Source organism: Ovis aries, chromosome 16 (assembly GCF_016772045.2).
Source record: "Ovis aries strain OAR_USU_Benz2616 breed Rambouillet chromosome 16, ARS-UI_Ramb_v3.0, whole genome shotgun sequence".
NCBI lineage: Eukaryota > Metazoa > Chordata > Mammalia > Artiodactyla > Bovidae > Ovis > Ovis aries.
The window spans coordinates 20,650,467-20,677,725 of NC_056069.1; the positions used below are offsets into that span (position 1 = coordinate 20,650,467).

Consider the following 27,259-nt stretch of genomic DNA (forward strand, 5'->3'; position numbering starts at 1 on the left):
TTGAATAAACTCCAGGAGTTGGTGATGGACAGAGAGGCCTGGCGTGCTACAGTCCATGGGGTCGCAAAGAGTTGTACACGACTGAGTGACTGAACTGAAGACACGGAAACAGCCTAAGAGTATACAGATTGAGGGAATTTTTAAAATGTGATATATAGGCTCCAGAGCCTATTATACAGAGTGAAGTAAGCCAGAAAGAAAAACACCAATACAGTATACTAACGCATATATATGGAATTTAGAAGATGGTAACGATAACCGTGTATGCGAGACAGTGAAATAGACACAGATGTATAGAACAGTCTTTTGGACTCTGTGAGAGAGGGAGAGGGTGGGATGATTTGGGAGAATGGCATTGAAACATGTATAATATCATATAAGAAATGAATCGCCAGTCCAGGTTCGATGCAGGATACAGGATGCTCAGGGCTGGTGCACTGGGATGACCCAGAGGGGTGCTACAGGGAGGGAGGTGGGAGGGGGGTTCAGGATGGGGAACACGTGTACATCCGTGGTGGATTCATGTTGATGTATGGCAAAACCAATACAATATTGTAAAGTAATTAGCCTCCAATAAATAAATTTAAATTAAAAAAATCTGATATATATGTGTGTTTATATGTGTATATATATATATGCAAACACAGAATATTATTCAGTCATATAAAAATGAAATCTTGGAATTTGCAACAACATGGATAGACCTTGAAGGCATTATGCTAAGTGAATTAAGTCAAACAGGGAAAGACAAATACTGTATGATCTCATGTATATGTAGAATAAAAAAAGGTTAAGCTCAAAGATACCGAGAACAGATTAGTGGTTGCCAGAGGCAGGGTTGGGGGATAGGCAAAATGGGGGTCATAGCATACAAATTTGTTATAAAAGATTCACTATCCTTATACACTGTTGATGGGAGTGTAAAATGGCGCAGCCTCTTTGGAAAACATTCTGACAATTTCTCAAATGGTTCAACATACTTACTGTATAACCTACAATTCCACTTCTAGGTACATTAGTAAGAGAAGTGAAAACATGTCCACAAAAATTTTGTACAGAAGTATTTAGAATAGCAATAGTTATAATAAAAAAGTGAAAACAGCCTGAGTGTCCATCAACTGATGAGTAGATAAATAAAATGTGGAAAATGCATATAATGGAATAACTTTCAGCCATAAAACGTCCTGATACAGGCTAAAATGTAGATAAACCTTGAAAACATGCTAAGTGAAATAAGTCAGACAAAAGGATTACATACTATATGATTCCATTTATATGTAATGTCCACAAGAGGCAAAATTATAGAGTCAGGAGAAATAGGGAGTGAATACTAATGAGCATGGGGTTTCTTCCTGGGGTGATGAAAATTGATTGCATTAAAGGTTGCACTTCTTGGCCTTTTGGCTGAGATCGCAGACGGTAAAGCGTCTGTCTACGATGTGGGAGACTCGGGTTCGATCCCTCGGTCGGGAAGATTCCTTGGAGAAGGAAATAGCAATCCACTCCAGTACTATTGCCTGGAAAATCCCATGAACAGAGGAGCCTGGTAGGCTACAGTCCATGGGGTCGCAAAGAGTCAGACACGACTGAACAACTTTACGTTCACGTTCAAAGATTGCACAGCTCTGTGAATATACCAAGAACCACTGAACTGAACACTGTAAATGGGTGTAAATGTACACTGTAAATGTACATCGATGAGCTATATGATACATTTATCACTTTTATCCATTTTGTACAGATGATCTTATTTACAAAAGAGAGACGCAGACATAGAGAACAAATGTATAGACACCAAGGTGGGAAGATGGTGGGATGAACTGGGAGATTAAGATTGATATATGTACACCATTGACACTATGCGTGAAATAGATACTAATAAGAGTCTACTGTATAGCTCAGGGAACTCTGCTTAGTGCTCCAGGTGAAAGTGAGAAGTGTGAAAGTGTTAGTCGCTCAGTCCTGTCTGACTCTTTGCAACCATATAGACTGTAGCCCACCAGGCTTCTCTGTCCATGGGATTCTCCGGGCAAGAATACTGGAGTGGGTAGCTATTTCCTTCTCCATGGAATCTTCCCGACCCAGGATCAAACCCACGTCTCCCACACTATAGGCAGATTCTTTAACTGTCTGAGCCACTAGGGAAGTAGTGACCTAAATGGGGAGGAAATCCAAAAAAGAGTATATGTGTATACATATGGATGAAGAATCACTGTTTTAAATGAATGAGAATGTTTTCCATAAGAGATCTCTCCAGAAGGAATCTCCAGGCCCTACTGGGGAAACCATTCCACTCACAGAGGAGGATTCTGTCAATCAGAAAATATCACCTCATGCTCAACACAAACCTTTCAAACAGGTGTTTGTCATTGTTTTTTCTCTAGCCTCAGTGGAGATGAAAGAGCTTATGGTAAAGGTCTGAATACATTCTGGTGAACATGAGGAACACGAAGCACACTCAGCTTGGCTGCTGGCACTGCTCTACCTGGCTCCCTGAAGGTCACGTGAGTGCCAGGTTCCCGGGAAGTCTGGTACTGATACCCACACAAGGCAGCTTTAGGCCAGAAGCATACTGCTCATCAAAGTAGTGGCTTCCAGGCTGGCTCCCTGTTGGCACCTGAAGAGTACTGAAATGTCCCAGCACCCCCAAGAGACTTGTTCCCCTTGTAATTATTGGTGGTAATAATCACAATTCAAATATTCAAATATTGAGCACTTACTTAACTACCACTTTCTCAGCCTTTTCTTTAATGCATTTAAAATACTCTTATAGGCAGTGATGTATTCCCATGCATCAGTGGCTATGCCATGGTGTGACATACCATTTGTTTCCATAAGATATTCTGGGGAATTGTTTTCTTTTTTCACCCTTAGGAAAATCCTCAACACCATGTGGGGCACTACGACTATTTCCAACTTCAGTTTGAGAGAGAAAAAAAAATTGCAACTGTTCTTTCATTCCATAAAAATCATAGTGCAGTAAATCCTTTGCATCTCTCATTGTTAAAAATCTGTGATCTGCCGTAGGTTTCTCTTTCCAAACTCCTAAATGAGAAGACTTTCTGGTTCCAGATTCTAGTTGCAGTTTCAGTGTCTTCCCCTTCCTGTGGAATTGAATGAACAAGAGCAGCACGGAAAGGTCTTCTGTTGCCAGGTGGGTGACATTTGGGCCAGAACGTGAGACTGCTGAGCAGCAGGCCAAGCTACGATATTAGCTCGTTCCCTGCTGGGCCCCAGCCTGGAGACAGACTTCAGAGGAATTGATAAGGATTTTGACCCACTTACCTGAAGAAGGCTCCACAGAAAGCAGACCAAAGCTGGAGAATAGGAGTTCGGCCAGAGGTTTGTTTTGCTAAAATAAAAGGTCAAGTATGCTAGTCTTTGACTCCTTGCCCTTAGCCAGGCCTAACTGGATGTTAGCTTTTCTGTTTTATTAGTATGCTGAAACTATGCAAGGATCATTCTGTGCCTTTGACAAATCCCACTCAATGCAGAGGTTCCCTCCTGGTCCTTCTCTCTCCAGACATTAGCTTAACACACTTCATATGTGGGAAAGGCTCAGCACAACAACAGAGAGGGAAAGAAGTATCTGAATTTGCTGATGTAGCAGCTGCCCATGCTGTGGTTCATCATCTTCAGTTAAAACACCCCCAGCACCCTGCACTCAGCCCAGCCTGTCTATTCCCCATCTGCTGAAGAGACTCAAGGTAAGCCCTTGGCAGTTTTGCCCATGTGAGTTATCTCCTTGAGTCACTGTCCCTCATTCTTTCCCCCTTCTCAATCCAACCTACTCTTCAAGACAGAGACTTCTGTATGTGATATCTGATGTGCAGACTTTTAACATTTTATTTTGAGCTGACCTTTAAAAATCTAGATTTCTGGAGTGGTATCACCAAGATGATGGCATAGGTCATTCCTGACTTCATTCCTTCACAAGGAGAGCAACTGACAACTAGCCGTGTGACAAAACACCTCTGAGAAAAATCCCAGAACATGTGGGAGGCTGAAGCACCCCTGCACCCCAGAGAGCCAACACAGACTGCATTAGCAGGGCAAGGAGAGCAGCCCCACACCGACTGTCCAGGCTGCTGCGGCACCACGCCAAGAGCTGGCACTTCCTCCAGGGGGGAAGACAGAGCCTGGGGTAAACACAGCTTCCCCCATATGCGATTGCTTCTTAGGAGCCCCCATTCCAGACTCATCCCACAAGGAACGGTGAGGAAATCTGTAAGGCTTGACCGCCGGGAATCTGATGGTGATGGAGAAGTAGGGAGAGGCTCCCAGCAACACGCACTTGGATCTTGACAGACTGAGTTCCTACCTGAAGCACCCAAGTAGCAGTCCCAACCAGTGGCTTTGTTCATCTGTGGAACCAAGATGGTGGTGCAGTCTGAGCAGGGAATGGTTCTGCCTGATGCAGGTCTTCAAAGAGGCTTCTTGCTCTGTAACCTGGCATTCCCCCACCCAGGCATGAGAGCTGAGTCACAGCCTGGCTCACTCCTGAATGTAGCTCCCAGTACTGCCAAGTCAAAAAGGCTGGCCAGAATACCCAGAAGCTGCATTGCCCAACAACACCTGAGTAGAGAGTATGAGAGCAGAATTGATTTTCCGCAGAGCAAAGCCACTCATGGTTCTGTATAGCTTGGGAAACAGGGATGTGGGTTGGCTTGAGGTAAGATCAGACTTGGATCCAGTTCTCCTTTTTCATCAGGGGAGGGGAACTAATTCACAACCCCACCCATTGCTGAATATTGCCTTCAGCCCACCTGACCAGGGTACCTAACCAGAGCATAGGGGAGCTGTGTAGCCTATCTAAAAATCCTGCTTACAGTGGCACTTAAACAGAGCGCATAGCCCATAGACAGGCTTTTCCTAACATCAGAGAGTAAAATCAAGTGGCCCCATTTGGCCAGGGAATTCAGTGTACAGTCTGGACAGACTCAGGTTTCGAAACAATAAGCTGTACCACCCCTGAGGTATGTCCTGCTGCCCCACCGTGCCAGGGAAGTTAATTCATAGCACCATCTACTGCTGAGCATAGTACCCAAGACAACTGTGTAAAAAGCACGGTCAGAGAACCCAGGGAAATACAGAGCGCATGCTGTAGTCCTGCTTGGGCAGGGAAACAAGCCAGCAGTCCAGTCCGACTATTCTCAGCCTGCGGCACACACCCACCCCCAACCTCAGAGCGTGGGCAGAGGCTTCACACCAACGTGCTGCCAACAGATGCCCAGAAACCCAAACTGAGCTGACTGGTGAACTCTTCTGCCAAAGAGAACCTATAAATTTTGCATGAGGAAACTGTTCACTCAAATGTGTGGATAGTGATGTAAAGAATTAAGCATCATGAGAAATCAGGTACACACAATACCACCAAAGGAAATTAGTAAGCCTCAAATAACTGACACTAAAGAAACGTAAATCTATCAACTGTCAGACAAATTAGAACAGTCTTCCTTAAGAAGTTTGGTGAACTACAGGAACAAACAGCTAAACAGAATTCGGAAAACAATGCATGAACGGTATGTGAAGTTCAACAAAAATTATAAACCTCAAAAAACATATCCTAGAGCAGAGCAATATCATGAACTAAAGAATTCAGTAAAGACTCAAAAGCACACTCAACCACACAAAAGGAAGAATCAGTAGTGCAGAATTCAGAACGTTTACAATTATCCAGACAGAGGAACGAAAGGGAAAAAGAATGAAAAAGAGCAAAGGAAGTCTGTGGGACAGGACTTAAGTCTGTGGGACTTAACAGGATACAAAAGAAACAATATCCACATTATGGAAAGAGAAAGGAGAAGAAAATACCCTTAAAGCAATAATGACAGAAAACTTCCCAAATCTGGGGAGAGAAATGGACATCCAGATCCATGAATCCTACAGTACCCTTAGTAGATAAGCCCAAAAAGGGCGATATCAGACACATTTTAACTAAATTGTCAAATGTCACAGATAAAGAATTCTGAAAGCAGCAAGGGAAAAGAAAGAAGTGACAAGGGAACACCCATAAAACTACTGGTGGATTTCTCAATAGAAACGTTTCAGTCCAGGAGTCAATTAGATGATATAGTCAAAATATTGAATGAAAAAAACTGTCCACCAAGAATTCCACACTCAAAAAATGTTTATGGCATACAATATTATAGCCATACTCATGATCCAGTACTGGAAATATTGTTCCATTTTTAAAATCCTACTTAGTTTCTCCAGTTATGAGAGCGAGTGGCATACTGTAATTATGTAATACTTTGAAAGCAAAGTTATAAACAGGAAGAAAACAAAGACATTGTTAATCTTATATTAAATATCACCCTATGCCTATGTTGGTTTTCCCTGGTGGCTCAGACAGTAAAGAATCTGCCTACAATTCAGGAGACCCAGGCTTGATCCCTGGGTTGGGCAGATCCCTAGGAGAAGAAAATGACAACCCACTCCATATTCATGCTTAGAGAATCCCATGGACAGAGGAGCCTGGTGGGCAACAGTCCATGGGGGTCACAAAGAGTGGGACACAACTGAGCAACTAACACACACACATGCTTATGTAATGATAGACTAGTATTTACATATATTTTATGCATTCATGACATAACTGACTTTAAAAAATATTTTTCAATATTTCTAGGCTTTGGGGTTTGTCCACGAGTTTTTTCACATTACTGAAATTCTCCAAAATTTTTTTCAACATATTTATTTAAAAAATTCACATATAAGTGGACTGATGCAATTTACGTCATTCAAGGGTCAACTGTATACTTTCAAGTGTACATGGAATATGTTATAGGATCAATTATATGATGGGCCAAAAAAACAAATCTTAGAAAATTCAAGATTAAAATCATAATAAGTATGTCCTTGGACCACAATGGTATATGAAACTAGAAATCAACAAGAGGAAAGATGGAAAATTCATGCATGCATGGAAATTAAATACTACTTCAACAATAAATGAATCAAAGAAGAAAATTAAAGGGGACTTTGACTGTGTGGATCCCAATAAACTGTGGAAAATTTTGAGAGAGATGGGAATACCAGACCACCTGACCTGCCTCTTGAGAAATCTGTATGCAGGTCAAGAAGCAACAGTTAGAACTGGACATGGAACAACAGATTGGTTCCAAATAGGAAAAAAAGTACGTCAAGGCTGTATATTGTCACCCTGCTTATTGAACTTAAATGCAGAGGACATCATGAGAAACGCTGGACTGGAAGAAACACAAGCTGGAATCAAGATTGCCGGGAGAAATATCAATAACCTCAGATATGCAGATGACACCACTTTTATGGCAGAAAGTGAAGAGGAACTAAAATACCTCTTGATGAAAGTGAAAGAGGAGAGTGAAAAAGTTGGCTTAAAGCTCAACATTCAGAAAACAAAGATCATGGCATCACTTCATGGGAAGTAGATGGGAAACAGTAGAAACAGTGTCAGACTTTATTTTTTGGGCTCCAAAATCACTGCAGATGGTGACTGCAGCCATGAAATTAAAAGACGCTTACTCCTTGGAAGGAAAGTTATGACTAATCTAGATAGCATATTCAAAAGCAGAGACATTACTTTGCCAACAAAGGTTCATCTAGTCAAGGCTATGGTTTTTCCAGTGGTCATGTATGGATGTGAGAGTTGGACTGTGAAGAAGGCTGAGCGCCGAAGAATTGATGCTTTTGAACTGTGGTGTTGGAGAAGACCCTTGAGAGTCCCTTGGACTGCAAGGAGATCCAACCAGTCCATTCTGAAGGAGATCAGCCCTGGGATTTCTTTGGAAGGACTGATGCTAAAGCTGAAACTCCAGTACTTTGGCCACCTCATGGGAAGAGTTGACTCATTAGAAAAGACTTTGATGCTGGGAGGGATTGGGGGCAGGAGGAGAAGGGGACGACAGAGGATGAGATGGCTGGATGGCATCACGGACTCAATGGGCGTGAGTCTGAGTGAACTCTGGGAGGTGGTGATGGACAGGGAGGCCTGGCGTGCTGCGATTCATGGGGTCGCAAAGAGTCGGACATGACTGAGCAACTGAACTGAACTGAAAACATCTTGAGACAAATTTAAAGGGAAACACTACTTACCAAAACTTATGGGATGCAACAAAAATAGTTCTAAAGAGGAAGTTCATAGAAATAAATACTTACACTAAGAAACATGAAAGGAACATTAAGAAACAAAAACCTATAACTCTATACCTTAAAAAACTAGAAAATGAAGAACAAATCAATTACAAAGTTAGCAGAGGAAAGAAGTAACAGAGAAGAAATGAAATAGAGAACAGGAAAACAATAGAAAAAATTAATTCAGCTCAGTGAGACAACAGATAATCCAGCAATAAACCTATGTATATTTGGTTAATTAGTTTACAATAAAGGAACCAAGAATATATGGTGAGGAAGGGACAATCCTTTCAATAAATAGCACTGGAAGCTACATGCAAAAGAATACAACTGGAAACTTATTTTATACTTTATATAAAAATTCACTCACAATGGATTAAAGACCTGAAACCATAAAACTTCTAGAAGAAAGCAGGCAGTAAGCTCCTTGACATTGGTCTTGATGATTTTTTGGATCTAACTCCAAAAGCTAAGGCAATGAAAGCAAAATGAAACAAATGAGACTACATCAAACAAAAGCTTCTGTACAACAAAGGAAACCATCAACAAAATGAAAAGGCAGCAGTTTTACTTCTGAATAGACAGTTTTCCAAAGAAGACATACAGATGGCCAACATGCACGTGAAACAATGCCCAGCATTACTAATCAGGGAAACGCAAATCAAAACCATAATGAGACTTTGTTTCACACCTGTTAGAATGGCTATCATAAAAAAAAAAAATCATGAAATAGCAAGTGATGGCAAAACTATAGAGGAAAGAGAACCCTTGTGCATAATCGGTAGGAATGCAAATTTTGTAGCCACTATAAAAAACAGTTTGGAAGTTCCTCAAAAAATTAAAAATAGAACTACCACATGATCCAGCATCTCCACTTCTGGGTATTTGTAAGAAGAAAATGGAAACACTAATTTTAAAACATATATGAATCTCTGTGTTAATAGTATCATTATTATTTACAATAACCAAGATATGGAAAAATAAATACACAACATTGGATGAATGTACAGAGAAGATGTGGTACATATTTATACAATGGACTACTATTCAACCATAATAAAGAAGAAACCTTGCCATTTGCAACATGCATGGACTTGGAAGGCATTAAATGGCAACCCACTCCAGTACTCTTGCCTGGAAAATCTCATGGACAGAGGAGCCTGGAAGGCTGCAGTCCATGGGATCGCTGAGGGTAGGACATGACTGAGTGACTTCACTTTCCCTTTTCACTTTCATGCATTGGAGAAGGAAAGGGCAACCCACTCCAGTGTTCTTGCCTGGAGAATCCCAGGGACAGGGGAGCCTGGTGGGCTGCCGTCTATGGGGTCGCACAGAGTCGGTCACGACTGAAGTGACTTAGCAGCAGCATGCTAAGTGAAGTAAGTCAAACAAAGATAAATATCATATGACCTCAGTTACATGTAGAATCTCAAACAAAAAAATAGCAAACAACCACCCCTCCTCTGCAAACTACCCCCCCTAAATAAAACTTAGCTCATAGAGAACAGATTGGTGGTGATCAGAGGTGGGGGCTTGGAGGGGGCAGGCAAAATGGATGATAGGGGTCAAAGGGTACTAACATCCAGTTACAGAGTAAATCATGGAGATGGAATGTATAGCTTGGTGGTTGTTCAGTTGCCCAGTCATGTCCGGTTCTCCACAACCCCATGAACTGAAGCATACCTGGCCTCCCTATCGCTCTGTAGTTAATAATACTCTATTGTATATTTGAAAGTTGCTAAGAAAATAAATCTTTAAGTTCTCATCACAAGAAAAAATTGTCAGTATGTGTGGTGATGGATATTAGACATACTGTAATGAACATTTTTCAATAGGCAAATACTGACTCATTATGTTTTATACTTGTAATATTATATGTCAGTTTACTTCAATAAAAATTTTTAAACAATACTGTTGACTGTGTCCCCTCAGAGAGATCCCAGTTTAATTCACCTGATGTGCAGCTTGTGCACTGGTGTTTTTGAGAAGCCCTTCTCTAGATCCAATCTTCCTTCTAGTTTTTTTTCCTCTCCTTGCCTTGGTCCTGCCTGATTTGAATTTTCTGAGAAAGAAGTGAGACCCCTTCAATGTTTTGAAGCCTGTGACTTGAGTTAATTCATCTAGTCTCCGAGCAGTCTAATGTGGCTGTCAGTGCAACAAAGAAGGAAGACAGCATGCTCTCTAATACCTTAGTCTTTCACTATTTAGATGGGAACTACCTTAAGTAGTCCTTCTTACAGATTCCCTGAAATGATATTCTAAAAATACTAAGAAGTTGATGCGTGGCTTAGTGGTAATTGTTTCAGGGTAATTTTTAAGGTCCATAGAATGAGTCATCAAGAATTTCCAGAGGTTTCTTATAAAGTATAGAATGAGTAGTTAAGGAGTTTTCAGTTTATTGGTTGGAGGACATTCCATAAAGCTGGGCATTTTTTGAAAAGAGATATTATGTATTAATGGACTTCCCTGGTGGCTTAGATGGTTAAGCGTCTGTCTACAATGCAGGAGACCTGGGTTCGATCCCTGGGTCGGGAAGATCCCCTGGAGAAGGAAATGGCAATCCACTCCAGGACTGTTGCCTGGAAAATCCTATGGACAGAGGAGCCTGGTAGGCTACAGTCCATGGGGTCGCAAGGAGTCGGACATGACTGAGTGACTTCATTTCACTTCATTATATATCAATACTTGGGCAAGATTGTATTTGAAAGAATTTATCCTTTAACAATGATCTAGTCATTTTCTGGCATCTTTCACTGTATCGCTGGAAGACTGTGGGGTTCATGAACAGAGTTTAAATAGGATTACCAATTAAATAGACCCAGATTTCCTCCTGGATTGTAAAACAGAAAAATAAATTCAGTTAAGACCTTATCTGTATCTCCATATTGTTCCAAGAATATGACTCAGGTGGAGCTTAGCCGTCAGGAAGGTGTGATGCTGCTATTATAATTCTCTTCAATGGAAAATGCATAAAGAGATCTGGCTGCTTAGGGTCAGACTGCATGGATTCAAAGTTCAGTGAAGTTACTACCTTGTTCTCTCTTACCTGGGCTGGCAAGGAAAGCCAAGAGTGTGTGTGTGTGTGCTAAGTTGCTTTAGTCATGTCCAACTCTTTGTGACCCTGTGGACTATACAGCTCTCCAAGGTCCTCTGTCTATGGGATTCTCCAGGCGAGAACAATGGAGTGGGTTTCTGCGCCCTCCTCCAGGGGATCTTCCCGACCCAGGGATCGAACCTGAATCTCTTATGTCTCCTGAGTTGGCAGGTGGGGTCTTTACCACTAGCACCACCTAGGAAGTCCAAAAGACTCTAAACAGGAACCAGTTGGAGGATCCTAAAATCAGAGTTCCTAAATTAGATAACCCTACAGTCTCAGCAGAAATCAGCAGTATGTGCATTAAAATCTCAGGAGGTAGACTTTCTTGGCTTGGTTACAATGATGTCCCATCCACCTTAGTATTTTTTTTTAAATTAATTAATTGGAGGCTAGTTACTTTATAATATTGTAGTGGTTTTTGCCAAACATTGACAAATAAATCAGTCATGGGTGTACATGTGTCCCGCATCCTGAACCCCCTCCCCCTCCCTCAGGATTGTCCCAGGGCACTGGCTTTGAGTGCCCTGTTTTATGCACCGAACTTGCACTGGTGATCTGTTTCACATATGGTGATATACACGTTTCATTGCTATTCTCTCAAATCATCCCACCCTTGCCTTCTCCCACAGAGTCTGTTATTTATATCTTTGTCTCTTTTGCAGTCTCTCATATAGGGTCAGCATTACTATCTTTCTAAATTCCATATATATGTGTTAATATACTATATCGGTGTTTTTCTTTCTGACTTACTTCACTCTGTATAATAGACTCCAGTTTCATCCACCTCATTAGAACTGATTCAAATGCAATAGCTGAGTAATATTCCACTATGTATGTGTACCACAGCTTTCTTATCCATTCGTCTGCCAGTGGACATCTAGGTTGCATCTTTCTATGTCCTGGCTATTGTAAATAGTGTTGCAATGAACACTGGGGTACCCATGTCTCTTTCAGTTCTGGTTTCCTTGTTGTGTATGCCCATCAGTGGGATTGCTGGGCCTCATGGCAGGTCTATTTCCAGTTTTTTAAGGAATCTCCACACTGTTCTCCATAGTAGCTGTACTAGTTTGCATTCCCACCAACAGTGTAAGAGGGTTCCCTTTTCTTCACACCCTCTCCAGCATTTATGTTTGTACTTTTTGATAGCAGCCATTCTGACTGGTGTGAGATGGTACCTTATTGTGGTTTTGATTTGCATTTCTCTGATCAGTGATGTTGAGCATCTTTTCATGTGTTTGTTAGCCATTTTTGTATGTCTTCTTTGGAGAATTGTCTGTTTAGTTCTTTGGCCGATTTTTTGATTGGGTTTTTTATTTTTCTGGTATTGAGCTGCATGAGCTGCTTGTACATTTTTGAGATTAATTCTTTGGCACTTGCTTCGTTTGCTATTATTTTCTCCCATTCTGAAGGCTGTTTTTTCACCTTGCTTATAGTTTCCTTTGTTGTGCAAAAGCTTTTAATTAGGTCTCATTTGTTTATTTTTGCTTTTATTTCCATTACTCTGGGAGGTGGGTCATAGAGGATCTGCTGTGATTTATGTCAGAGAGTGTCTTGCCTATGTTTTCCTCTAGGAGTTTTATAGTTTCTGGTCTTGCATTTAGATCTTTAATCTATTTTGAGTTTATTCTTGTGTGTGATGTTAGAAAGTGTTCTAGTTTCATTCTCTTGCAGGTGGTTCACCAGTTTTCCCAGCACCACTTGTTAAAGAGATTGTCTTTTCTCCATTGTATATTCTTGCTTCCTTTGTCAAAGATAAGGTGTCCATCAGTTCAGTTCAGTTCAGTTCAGTTTGTCGTTCAGTCATGTCCGACTCTTTGTGACCCCATGAATCACAGCACGCCAGGCTCTCTGTCCATCACCAACTCCCGGAATTCACCCAAACTCATGTCGATTGAGTTGGTGATGCCATCCAGCCATCTCATCCTCTGTCATTCCCTTTTCCTCCTGCCCCCAATCCCTCCCAGCATCAGAGTCTTTGCCAAGGAGTCAACTCTTTGCACGGGGTGGCCAAAGTACTAGAGTTTCAGCTTTAGAATCAGACCTTCCAATGAACACTCAGGGCTGAACTCCTTTAGAATGGACTGGTTGGATCTCCTTGAAGTCCAAGGGACTCTCAAGAAGTCTTCTCCAACACCACAGTTCAAAAGCATCAATTCTTCAGCGCTCAGCTTTTGTCACAGTCCAACTCTCACATCCATACATGACCCCTGGAAAAAACATAGCCTTGACTAGACGGAACTTAGTCGGCAAAGGATTGTCTCTGCTTTTCAATATGCTATCTAGGTTGGTCATAACTTTCCTTCCAAGGAGTAAGCGTCTTTTAATTTCATGGCTACAGTCACCATCTGCAGTGATTTTAGAGCCCGCCAAAAATAAAGTCTGACACTGCTTCCCCATCTATTTCCCATGAAATTATGGGACCAGGAGCCATGATCTTAGTTTTCTGAATGTTGAGTTTTAAGCCAACTTTTTCATTCTCCTGTTTCACTTTCATCAAGAGGCTCTTTAGTTCTTCACTTTCTGCCATAAGGGTGGTGTCATCTGCATATCTGAGGTTATTGATATTTCTCCCGGCAATCTTGATTTCAGCTTGTGCTTCTTCCAGCCCAGCATTTCTCATGATGTCCTCTGCATATTAGTTCAATAAGCAGGGGGACAATATACAGCCTTGATGTACTCCTTTTCCTATTTGGAACCAGTCTGTTGTTCCATGTCCAGTTCTAACTGTTGCTTCCTGACCTGCATACAGGTTTCTCAAGAGGCAGGTCAGGTGGTCTGGTATTCCCATCCCTTTCAGAATTTTCCACAGTTTATTGTGATCCACACAGTCAAAGGCTTTGGCATAGTCAAGAAAGCAGAAATAGATGTTTTTCTGGAACTCTCTTGCTTTTTCCATGACCCAGCGGAAGTTGGCAATTTGATCTCTGGTTCCTCTGCCTTTTCTAAAACCAGCTTGAACATCTGGAAGTTCATGGTTCACATATTGCTGAAGCCTGGCTTGGAGAATTTTGAGCATTACTTTACTAGCGTGTGAGATGAGTGTAGTCATGTGGTAGTTTGAGCATTCTTTGGCATTGCCTTTCTTTGGGATTGGAATGAAAACTGACCTTTTCCAGTCCTGTGGCCACTGCTGAGTTTTCCAAATTTGTGGCATACTGAGTGCAGCACTTTCACAGCATCATCTTTCAGGATTTGAAATAGCTCAACTGGAATTCCATCACCTCTACTAGCTTTGTTCGTAGTGATGCTTTCTAAGGCCCACTTGACTTCACATTCCAGGATGTCTGGCTCTAGGTGAGTGATCACACCATCGTGATTATCTTGGTTGTGAAGATCTTTTTTGTATAGTTCTTCTGTGTATTCTTGCCACCTCTTCTTAATATCTTCTGCTTCTGTTAGGTCCATACCATTTCTGTCCTTTATCGAGCCCATCTTTGCATGAAATGTTCCCCTGGTATCTCTAATTTTCTTGAAGAGATCTCTAGTCTTTCTCATTCTGTTGTTTTCTTCTATTTCTTTGCATTGATCGCTGAGGAAGGCTTTCTTTATCTCTCCTTGCTATACTTTGGAACTCTGCATTCAGATGCTTATATCTTTCCTTTTCTCCTTTGCTTTTCAATTCTCTTTTCACAGCCATTTGTAAGGCCTCCCCAGACAGCCATTTTGCTTTTTTGCATTTCTTTCCCACAGGGATGGTCTTGATCCCTGTCTCCTGTACAATGTCACAAACCTCCATCCATAGTTCATCAGGCACTCTATCAGATGTAGTCCCTTAAATCTATTTCTCGCTTCCACTGTATAATCATAAGGGATTTGATTTAGGTCATACCTGAATGGTCTGATGGTTTTCCCTACTTTCTTCAATTTAAGTCTGAATTGGGCAATAAGGAGTTCATGATCTGAGCCATAGTCAGCTCCTGGTCTTGTTTTTGCTGACTGTTTAGAGCTTCTCCATCTTTGGCTGCAAAGAATATAATCAGTCTGATTTCAGTGTTGACCATCTGGTGATGTCCATGTATAGAGTCTTCTCTTGTGTTGTTGGAAGAGGGTGTTTGCTATGACCAGTGTGCTCTCTTGGCAAAACTCTATTAGCCTTTGCCCTGCCTCATTCCGTATTCCAAGGCCAAATTTTCCTGTTACTCCATTTCTTGACTTCCTACTTTTGCATTCCAGTCCCCTATAAAGAAAAGGATATCTTTTTAGGGCATTAGTTCTAAAAGGTCTTATAGGACTTCATAGAACCGTTCAACTTCAGCTTGTTCAGTGTTACTGTTGGGGCATAGGCTTGGATTACTATGATATTGAATGGTTTGCCTTGGAAATGAACAAGGAGTCCATAGGTGCATGTATTTATCTCTGGGCTATTTTTTTCCATTGATCTATATTTCTGTCTTTGTACAAGCACCATACTGACTTGAATGTAGCTTTGAAGTATAGTCTAAAGTCAGGTTGATTCTTCCAGTTCTGTTCTTTCTCAAGATTGCTTTGGCTATTCAAGGTTTTTTTGTATTTCCATACAAATTGTGAAATTATTTGTTCTAGTTCTGTGAAAAATACCATTGGTTGCTTGATATGGATTGCATTGAATCTATAGATTGCTTTGGGTAGTATACTCATTTTCACTATATTGATTCTTCCAATACATGAACATGGTATATTCCTTCATCTATTTATGTCCTCTTTGATTTCTTTCATCAGTTTTATAGCTTTCTATATATAGTTCTTTTGTTTCTTTAGGTAGATTTATTACTGAGTATTTTATTTTTTTTATCACAATGGTGAATGTAATTTTTTCCTTAATATCTCTGTTTTCTCATTGTTAGTGTATAGGAATGCAAGGCATATTGGTGTGTTAATTTTATATCCTGCAACTTTACTATATTCGTTGATTAGCTCTAGTAATTTTCTGGTGGTGTCTTTAGGGTTTTCTATATAGAGGATCATGTCATCTGCAAACGGTGAAAGTTTTACTTTTTTCCAATCTGGATTTCTTTTCTTTCTTTTTCTTCTCTGATTGCTGTGGCCAAAACTTCCAAAACTATGTTGAATAGTAGTGGTGAGAGTGGGCACCCTTGTCTTGTTCCTGACTTTAGGGGGAATACTTTCAATTTTTCTCCATTGAGGATAATGTTTGCTGTGGGTTTATCATATATGGCTTTTATTATGTTGAGGTATGTTTCTTCTGTGCCTGCTCTCTGGAAGGTTTTATCATAAATGGATGTTGAATTTTGTCAAACGCTTTCTCTGCATTTATTGAGATAATCATATGGTTTTTATCTTTCAGTTTGTTACTGTGGTGTATCACATTGATTTGCAAATATGAAGAATCCTTGCATCCCTGGGATAAAGCCCACTTGGTCATGATGTATGATCTTCTTAATATATTGTTGGATTCTGTCTGCTAGAATTTTGTTGAGGATTTTTGCATCTATGTTCATCACTGATATTGGCTTATAGTTTTCTTTCTTTGTGACATCTTTTTCAGGTTTTGGTATTAGGGTGATGGTGGCCTCATAGAATGAGTTTGGAAGTTTACCTTCCTCTGCAATTTACTGGAAGAGTTTGAGTAGGATAGATGTTAGCTCTTCTCTTAATTTTTGGTAGAATTTACCTGTGAAGCCAACTGGTCCTGGGCTTTTGTTTGTTGGAAGATTTTTGATTATGGTTTTGATTTCCATGCTTATGATGGGTCTGTTAAGATTTTCTATTTCTACCTGGTTCAGTTTTGGAAGGTTATACTTTTCTAAGAACTTGTCCATTTCTTCCAAGTTGTCCATTTTATTGGCATATAGTTGCTAATAGTAGTCTCTTATGATCCTTTGTATTTCTGTGTTGTCTGTTGTGATTTCTCCACTTTCATTTCTAATTTTATTGATTTGATTCTTCTTTTCTTGATGAGTCTGGCTAATGGCTTGCCTATTTTATTTATCTTCTAAAAGAACCAGCTTTTAGTTTTGTTGACATTTGCTATAGTCTCCTTTGTTTCTTTTTCATTTATATCTGCCCTAATTTTTATGATTTCTTTCCTTCTACAAACCTGGGGTTCTTCATTTCTTCTTTTTCTAGTTGCTTTTGGTGTAAAGTTAGGTTATCTATTTGATTTTTCTCTTGTTTCTTGAGATAGGCTTGTATTGCGGTGAACCATCCCCTTAGCACTGCTTTTACTGAATCCCATAGATTTTGGATTGTTGTGTTTTCATTTTCATTTGTTTCTATGGATATTTTGATTTCTTTTTTGATTTCTTCTGTGATTTGTTGGTTATTCATGTGTCTTGTTTAGCCTCCATATGCTTGTATTTTTAATAGTCTTTTTCCTGTAGTTTACATTTAATCTTACCACACTGTGATCAGAAGAGATGCTTGAAATGATTTCAGTTTTTTTGAATTAACCAAGGCTAGATTTATGGCCCAGGATGTGATCTATCCTGGAGAAGCTTCCGTGTACACTTGAGAAAAAGGTGAAATTCATTGTTTTAGGGTGAAATATCTGATTGATATCAATTAGGTCTAACTGGTCCATTGTAGCATTTAAAGTTTGTATTTTCTTGCTAATTTTCTGTTTAGTTGATCTATCCATAGGTGTGAGTGGGGTATTAAAGTCTCCACCATTACTGTGTTACTGTTAATTTCCCCTTTCATACTTGTTAGCATTTGCCTTACATATTGTGGTGCTCCTATGTTGGGTGCATATATATTTATAATTGTTATATCTTCTTCTTGGATTGATCTTTGATCACTGTGTAGTATCCTTCTTTGTCTCTTTTCACAGCCTTTATTTCAAAGTCCATTTTATCTGATATGAGTATTGCTACTCCTGCTTTCTTTTGGTCTCCATTTGCATGAAATATGTTTTTCCAGCCCTTCACTTTCAGTCTATATGTTTACCTTGGTTTGAGGTGGGTCTCTTGTAGACTGCATATATAGGGGTCTTGTTTTTGTATCCATTCAGCCAGTCTTTGTCTTTTGGTTGGGGCATTCAACCCATTTACATTTAAGGTAATTATTGATAAGTATGATCCCATTGCCATTTACTTTGTTGTTTTGGTTTCAAGTTTATAAACCTTTTCTGTATTTCCTGTCTAGAGAAGATCCTTTAGCATTTATTGAAGATCTGGTTTGCATCCACCCTAGTTTTAACATATCTCTAAAAGTGATATCAAGTCATATGAAGCCTCATAGCTAACATGTCCAAACTCTTATTCTTGACAGGACAGAAATGTCCCCAAAAGAATTCAGACTCTATTAGCTGTGGTGCATCTGCCTCACTTGATATATCTAGACCTTTAGGGAAGCAACTCTGTATCCTGTCTGTACCACCTCCCTCTCCTCCAGATGCAATCAGTTCTTTTAGTATATTCCTTGTTTAGTTAAGGAATCCTTTCCAATTTGTCTTTAATTTACCTTTTTCTACTTCAAGAGATTATTCCCTTGGAGAATTGCTTAACTAGGCCAGTCTTTATTGAATCAGTGTTTCAGAGATAGACATAAGAATGTGCCTTTTTGGGAGTCTTCATATTTCTAAAAGAGAAGGAACTATTTACTTGTATTATATAGCTGCATGTCCCTTCTTCATCCTTCAAGTTATACTTGTTTTAATGTTTTCCAACCCTGTTTAATTTGTATATTCATGATACTTTATTATATTTTTGATATGCAGACCACACATTAAGCTCCACAATGAGGATGATATATCATGACTGTTTGATATCATTATAGGTGTTTAATAAACATTTGAAGATGAATAATCAAAACAAAAAATAATTAGAGGTAAAAAGAAGGGGAAGCACATGTTACAGGCTGGAAAGATGGCAAAGTATGAGAATATTTTATAGTTGTCAGAGATCCTCATAGGGTCCCTGTGCTGGACAAGCGGGAAGGATGGAGAAGATGAGGTTGGAATTTAGTAATATAGGCACATGATATCATGACAATTATTTGAATGGAGAGTAATAGGATATATATATATATATATTATTTGCTTTGGGAAGAAGCATGAATGCAAATTAAAAACACAAAATTGTATCCTTACAAATTAGTTATTTTAAAAATCACTTCTCTCCAAAAGCAATTAGTTTGTTTTCAGTTTTTATTTCTCTGACTACATTTTTTTTAGGAGACCTCAGAGTTTCTGCACTTTCTGCCCATTCAGAGCTTGTAAAAATGTGTCAAGTATTCCTCTAAAATTTCAAGGCAATACAAATCCATTCTCCTCCCAAAATTTCTTTGTTCTTATTCCCAGTTATATCCGGTCCCATCACTTCATAGCAAATAGATGGGAAAACAATGGAAACAGTGAGAGACTTTATTTTGGGGGGATCCAAAATCACTGCAGATAGTTACTGCGGCCATGAAATTAAAAGATGCTTGGTCCTTGGAAAAAAAGCAACCTAGATAGCATATTAAAAAGCAGAGACATTACTTTGCCAACAAAGGTCCATGCTTTTGGAACTGTGGTGTTGGAGAAGACTCTTGAGAGTCCCTTGGACTGCAAGGAGATCCAACCAGTCCATCCTAAAGGAAATCATTCCTGAATATTCATTGGAAGGACTGATGCGGAAGCTGAAACTCCAATACTTTGGCCACCTGATGCAAAGAACTGACTCCTTGGAAAAGATCCTGATGCTGGGAAAGATTGAAGGTGGGAGGAGAAGGGGACAGCAGAGGATGAGACAGTTGGATGGCATCACCAACTTGATGGACATGAGTTTGAGTAAACTCCGGGAGTTGGTGATGGACAGGGAAGCCTGTGGCTAGGAATGCTGGCGTGCTGCAGTCCATGGGGTCGCAAAGAGTCGGACATGACTGAGTGACTGAACTGATACTGATATCTTTAATTATTTCTCCTATCTTTTCTAATTCAACATTTGTACATTTAAAACAAATTATAAGATTGTATATGTTAATATATAGAGATTATTGCTTTACTATAAATTTGTATTTGGATAAAAATAAAAATCCAAAACATTCCCATATATTGTTATAGGTACATGCATCTATAGGGGATGTCAAAAACACATACAGGAAGAATGATACTAGCTACAGGATAATATTCAGCTCTGGGAAAATTCCCTGCAATTCTCCAAACATTCCCAGCCATTTAAGCCAGTTAAATTTAGGGTCAGAAAAGTCAGAAGGGTGTGTTTTAAACATGAAGATTCCTGGCCTTCAGAAACTTTGATGCAGCATGCCCGGGTTACGGTTGACAAATATGTACTTGAAAAAGAATCCCACAGGATGCAGTTGGAGGTGATACAGAGGACCATCCTAAATTGGAAGTACTGAGCATGTGAAGCTGGCAGGTAGGTAGAGGAGATGGAAGCTCAGGTGAAAGGGTCAGGGCTAAGACAGCATTGGCTGTCATTAGTTTATAGACAGAGTTCATGCCTTGCAAGTGGTTGGGAGTATCTAAGGGAGGGTGCAGAGAGAGAAGAGTGGTGGTTCGAGGATAGAAAGACAAGGTACAAGAGGGAGAAAGAGAGGTCTCCCAAGGAACAGCCAAGATATGGCTGGAGAGAGTGCACCATGATATAGAAGTGAAGATGGCAGAGTTCAAGGAGGGCATGCCTAGCAGGCCAAATGAAACAAAACCGGGAAAGGGAAGACCTAAAAAATGTTCATTGTCTGTATAGTGTAACTCAGGCACTACAGTGGTTGTTCTTGAAAGGTAGTGTTATCATTGTATTTCCAGGCACCTGATGTATTGTAAATATTTGGTAAACTAAACTGAATAATCAAGGGAGGCTGCCATATGAGTATTTTAAAGACCTCACCTATAGCTCAGTCCCATTAAGTAACTTCATTAGGAGAAACAAATGTTATATGGATGTAACCATCCACAGTGGAGAATTAATTGTAACTAGGTCAATAAAACTCTTGTTTTTGTTTTGTTTTGAGCCATCTGCTAGGATGTGGTAATGACATTTAAAAAACAGTACCCAACCTTTGTTTGTGTGTGATGCTATTCTGGACAACGTAATTTTACCAGTAATTAAAAAAAATAAAGCTAAGACCTTCAAAATCTTTAAGCTTAGGTTTTTCCTTTATAAATGATCTTTCATGATCATTTATAGAAATGTATGTAGTCATGAGGAAAAAAAAAACACACGTTAAAGAAGGTAAACAACTCTCTACAAATGCCCAAGTGCTGGTTGCTAAGACAACTGCTGGGGTTTATTGAATACAGAGCAAAAAAATCAATCAGAAATCACTGGAAGAACTCGCATGGGTACATAAAACATTTCTGCCTCATAATTGCAGGAAATTTCCTACATCTGTGTACCACATGAAAAGGGTTTGTGTTTGTGTCAGTCGGCGGAATTCCAAGGAAGGTTGCCTTCTTGATGTGTTCTCATCATTTTAATTCCCTTCCATAACATGACCTTCTCAACACCCAAGTAATTTATTAATATTACAGTGGTAAAACAAACAAACAAAAAAAAGTAGCCCATTACCTGCCTCTTTTGTACCAGTGTCACTTAATTCTTGGCTCCCGAGAATGGCTCCCACTCTTGGTTTCTTCGAATCAAACAGTTTTCAGGTTTATATATAGAAGTCATTTACATCTGTGTAGCAGCTTCTTCCCCATGTGGCATATGCTTGACTTGTCAAGAAAACACAAGGAGGGAGGGATGGTCTCAGGAAGCTGCCCTGCCAATCTCTCCCAGATTTCCTTTCTTTCTCTCTCAGGGAATCTATTATTCTCTATTCCTAGCTTCCCAAGGTGCTAAGACGACTAAGAAAAGATTGCCACATTTTTCAAACTTTTGAGTGGAAAACATTGTTAAGTTGATGGAATAGAGAGAAGCCCCACGAATGAAATAAAAGATCAAGGGTAGCCACATACAGCCAGACGTCAGCTGTATGACCTTCTCATGGCAGCTGCAAGAACTTAGTAGGAGGGTTCTTCTGGTCATTGGATGATAGCCTTTAGTCTAATGAGCTCACTAATCTCATAAGGAAATGGTCAGTCTCTCAGACTGGACTGTGCGTAGTTAATTTATGAGATGACCAAGTAACAGAGTGACCCATTGGGAAGATCTCTGCTTCTCTAATCTATGCTACACACTCCCCACAGATTAATCCCAAAGTACCTCTTTGAGAACAGTGTTTTTCAAATTTTAGTGGGTTGAGGCACGTTAGTGGATCCTAGCATATATTTAGTGAGTTGAAACATGAAAAAAGATGAAATATAATAGAAAAGAGGATAGCATCAGAACAGTGACAGTGAAGTTGCTCAGTCGAGTCCGACTCTCTGCAACCCCGTGGACTGTAGCCTACCAGGCTCCTCTGTCCATGGGATTTTCCAGGCAAGAGTACTGGAGTGGGGTGCCATTTCCTTCTCCAGGAGATCTTTCCAACCCTGGGATTGAACCCAGGTCTCCTGCACTGCAGGCAGATGCTTTACCATCTAAGCCATCTAATAAGGTGAAGTGTGTATTGTGAAACTTTCATTTCATTCTCTTTCTATGTAGGTAAGCTCTGGATTGCTAGATTGGATACATTTCTGGTCCTGACCAGAAAGGTTAGAAAGCCAGACTAGTCCTTGCTGAGAATTCCTCAGTGATCTCTCTTGTATACAGAAAAAAAGAAACAATTCCAATTCCTTTACTCAAAGGCTAGAATTGTCCCCCAAATCCACTTGACTTCCATAACATTATGCTGGGTTCCAACTTTTCACTCATTGTCCTCCCAATGTTCCTCTCAGGATCCTTACTCCACTGTGCCCTTTATTCATAATGTTTCTTCTCCTCTTAATGGTTTTCATATTCTACTCTCCTTTTGGGACCATTTGAAACTTATCTTTTCATTTAACCATACGATTGCTAGTTCCTCTCATCACTCACCTCTTCCTAGCTTTTCTGCTCATTTCCATATATTCTCTCTGTTCCTCTGCATTGCTCTTTATCCATCTCCCATCCCACTTCATTCCCACACCTCCTGCCGACAACCTGTGTCTGCCTCATTCCCTCTGTTGCTTTCCTCTTAGCATGCATCTCCAGCTTATTATATCCTCATTGTCCTATTTTATTGTTGTTTTATAATTCCTGCTCTCTTGTGTATATCTCTGGTCTCCCCACTTGACTGAAAGCAACTTGAGCCTAGGAACTGTGGATCATAGTTTTTCAGTATCCCTTACAATGTTTGGCACAGTGCAGGATATATAGCACATGCTCAGTAAAAAAAAAAAAAAAAAGAAAAGAAAAGCCTTGAATTAATAAATCAGTGATGGCCACTGAAGCCTCTCCTCTTATGCAGTGGCCCCTGCCAGAGTCGCCCCCAGCCATGACCTCCTCCACACCACCCACCCCAACCCTACAAGGCGGGCTTGTGTGCTGCGGGCCAGACTCAGGAACAGATGCCCATAGGTGGCTCCTGTACACACAGCTGAGCCCCAGGAGCCATGCAACTAAGGAAGAAGAGATAAAATCTTTCCTCACGGCCACACAAAGAATGGATTTACAGCCCATCAACTGGCTTTGTACACTCAGCACCTGCAGAATGTCTGAATGGACAGTGAATGCTCCTGCAGCTGAGACAGGTCTAGCTTTAGCAGCTGTGGACTTTACAGGCACATACACACGGATGCTGGACCAGGCCAAAGTCTGAGCTGCCCTTGTAGCACCCACAGTGGGTCCGGATCTATGATTACTGCAATCCTGGGACCTGACTTCAGGGGGTCTGTGCTGGTGGCTTGGTGAACACAATGCTCAAGGAATATCCAGGTGGCTCAGTGGGTAAAGAATCTGCTTGCAGTGCAGGACACACGGGTTCGATCCCTGGACTGGGAAGATCCCCTGGAGAAGGAAGTTGCAACCCACAACAGTGTTCTTGTCTGGAGAATCCCATGGAGAGAGGAGCCTGGTGGGCTACAGTCCAAGGGGTTGCAAAGAGTTGGACATGACTGAAGTGACGTAGCACGCATGCAAGAAACACCAGGGCCAACTGCCGGGATACAGATAGTTAAGGTGGGAATGAGAGCACTGTCAATAACAGTATAATCTGAGAGCCTGCACAACAGATGAAAGATGACACAGCAGAGCACACCTACACGTGAGTAGCCCAAGAGGAGGAACACTCAGTGGCTTCTGTCCCAGTAGGAGTGCTCCAGTCTCACCTAACTCACACCACAGATCAGAAACACAGCTAGGAAACAGAGCTGGGAGCTGCTACTCCAAGAACTAGGGAACAGATCTTGTACAACCACAGAACAAAAGGAAGGCCCTGCTCAGTATCCAGTGCAGGCTCTGGTCACCACCATATCCATCATGCCTCCTATCAAGGGGATCATGGACAGCATACACTGAAGAAGAGGTGGCAGACATCTATACTAAAAGCAGCCTTAGCACCAGGAAAAAAACCCACACCGGCTACACAGAAATGTCCCTACATAAAAACAGTCCTCCAAGACACAATCTGAGGGTCTGTCATTTGAAAGAACAATCCCCAGAGCATTTAACCTTGAAGCCAAGAAGAGGTTGAGTGCAGGAGCTCCACAGGGCTGAGGAAAACAGAGTCCACTCTTAGAGGGCACACACAAGGTGTCATGCACTGGGACCAGCAAAAAGAAGTGCATATATCATAGCAACCTGCCTGGGAGGTGAGGGTCAGCTGTAGTTCACTGTGGGGGAAGGGAGACTGGTACTGGAGACCCCAGGGAATACTGATCAGTGTGAGCTCTCTCAGTTCAGTTCAGTTCAGTAGCTCAGTCGTGTCCGACTCTTTGCGAACCCATGAATCGCAGCACTTCAGGCCTCCCTGTCCATCACCAACTCCCAGAGTTCACTCAGACTCACGTCCATCGAGTCAGTGATGCCATCCAGCCATCTCATCCTCTGTCGTCCCCTTCTCCTAGGAGGTTCCCATTTTGGCACCAACACCCACCCCAACCCAGAAACCTACAGCCTCCAGTGCTGGAAAGCCTCAAGCCAAACAACAAAGTAGATAGATACATAGTGTCACCCGTCAGGAGACAGGCTGCCTAAGTTGCATTGAGCTCACAGCCACCTCAAATCACACCCCCTGACACCCCCATGCCCCCAAGAGGAACAAGACCCAGCTCCACTCACCAGGGGCAGGTGCCAGTCCCTCCCACTGGGACACCTACCTCACCCCAGGACCAGCCCCAGGACCAACCCGTCATCCACCAGGGGCCAGACACCAGAAGCAAGAGGAATTGTGATCCTGCAGTCTATGGAAAGGAGACCAGAAACACAGAAAGACAAAATGAGAAAACATAGAAATGTGTGCAGATGAAGCAGCAAAAATTAAAACCCCATATCACAACCAAAGAAAGAGAAGAAGAAAGACAATCTACCTGAAAAATAATTCAGAGTAATAATGGTAAATATGATTCAAAATCTGAGAAGAAGAATGGAGGCGTAGACCAAGAAGATACCAGAAATGTTTTAAAAAGAGAAGATTTAAAGAACAAACAGAGGTGAACAACATAATAACTTAAAAATTACACTAGAAAGAATCAATAGAATAACTGAGGCAGAACGGATAAGTGAGCTGGAAGATAGGATGGTGGAAGCCACTGCCACAGAACAGAATAGAGACAAAGAATGAAAAGACATGAGGACAGTTACAGAGACCTCTAGGGAGGGAGAGTGTGAGTGTGTGTGTAACTGACTCACTTTGCTGTACGCCTGAAACTAACACAACATTGTAAGTCAACTATACTGCAATAAAAATTATTTTTAAAAAAATCAGTCATGATCCCCTCCTTTGTACCAAAATTCTACCCTACTGACTCCAACATTTTTTCCCTAGATAGAATCTTTTCCATTTGAATTGGCTTTTCCATTTCTCAAGATTTTTCATATCTCTCATCTCAGTTGCTTTTATCTACAGACTTCATAAAGTAGGCATGAGTCATGATACTCATTCTTAAAAGATGAGGAGATTGAGCCTCAAAGAGGTTTGTAACTATGACACATATTGCCACCAGTGTACTTAGAACCAAAATCTCATGCAACCTATTCTGTGCCTATTATCCACCCTCCTCCAATGGAAACTTGAAAACAACAATCACATAGAATAATAATGTGCTCTCAGTGTAAAGTGTTGTATATAGAGGAAAAGCCCCAAAGAAATAGCAAACAAGGCATATCCTGTCTGTTTTATGCAATGAGAATTAGAACACTGTGTTCTAGATCCAAATGCTGGCTGTCTATTTTACTTCTGTAATTGTACTTGTATTCTAAGGATGCCACAGAAAGGGGGAGAAAATCCATGTACTGCTAACAGATAATGTGTTGGCTTCCACTGTCGGGTTGACAATCTTTTCATTTAATTCATCTTAGCAATTAGCTGGGACTCTGTTCTGTGTTACAAGTAATTAACATGTTCTTTTTCTTGTTAATTTGATCATTTGTTTCTTACCAAGCTGTTCTCCTAAATGTTGGCCCCTCTCGGTTGAGATGACTCGCTCATCTTCCATGTCACATTTGTTCCCAACCAGGATAACCTGGGCATTATCCCATGAATATGTTTTGATTTGAGTTGACCTAAAAAGGAAAAAAAGAAAAGGCAAAAAACTGATCAGAGAAAAGTACAACAGCATAAAATGAAGGAGAAGAAATATATCCCACAGACAGATGATGGTAACAGCAAAAAATGAAGCCCAAATGCCTGACATTTAGAATTAATTAGTTCAGTGCAAGTCTACCCTTCGGATACTCATTTGGGATCACATGAGTCAAAAATCAGGGGACCTGTGGTGGTGTACTGAGAATTCTTCTGGATTTGATGAGATTAATATTACTACTGCTGCTTCCTTCTCTTCTACTCCACATTCCACAGTACCTTTATAACTGGAATGAGTGGCCAACCATCCCAGTTTGCCCAAGACGTTCCCAGTTTTAGCAGTAAAAGTCCTTTGTTCCAAGGAACCCTTTACTTCCAAGAAACCTGAGGTGGCTGGTCACTATTTACAGTCCATCACAGGAAAACCTCATTTTACCATGTTAACAATCACAACTGAATTGTCTTTAGCTAAGACAATTCGGTTAGGAAACATGGGGCCAATTATATTAAAAAAAAAAT

General features: G+C 40.7%; 1 protein-coding gene across 2 annotated transcripts in view; it reads right to left on the bottom strand.

Moving 5' to 3' along the window:
* The window catches only part of RAB3C (RAB3C, member RAS oncogene family), a 298,855-nt gene that overhangs the window by 16,282 nt on the left and 255,314 nt on the right, over positions 1 to 27,259 (bottom strand). For both annotated transcript variants that reach the window (XM_012096890.5, XM_004016962.6), the window contains exon 4: positions 26,597 to 26,721. In XM_012096890.5, coding sequence (XP_011952280.1) covers positions 26,597 to 26,721 — 125 coding nt within the window. The remainder of the gene's footprint in view (positions 1 to 26,596; positions 26,722 to 27,259) is intronic.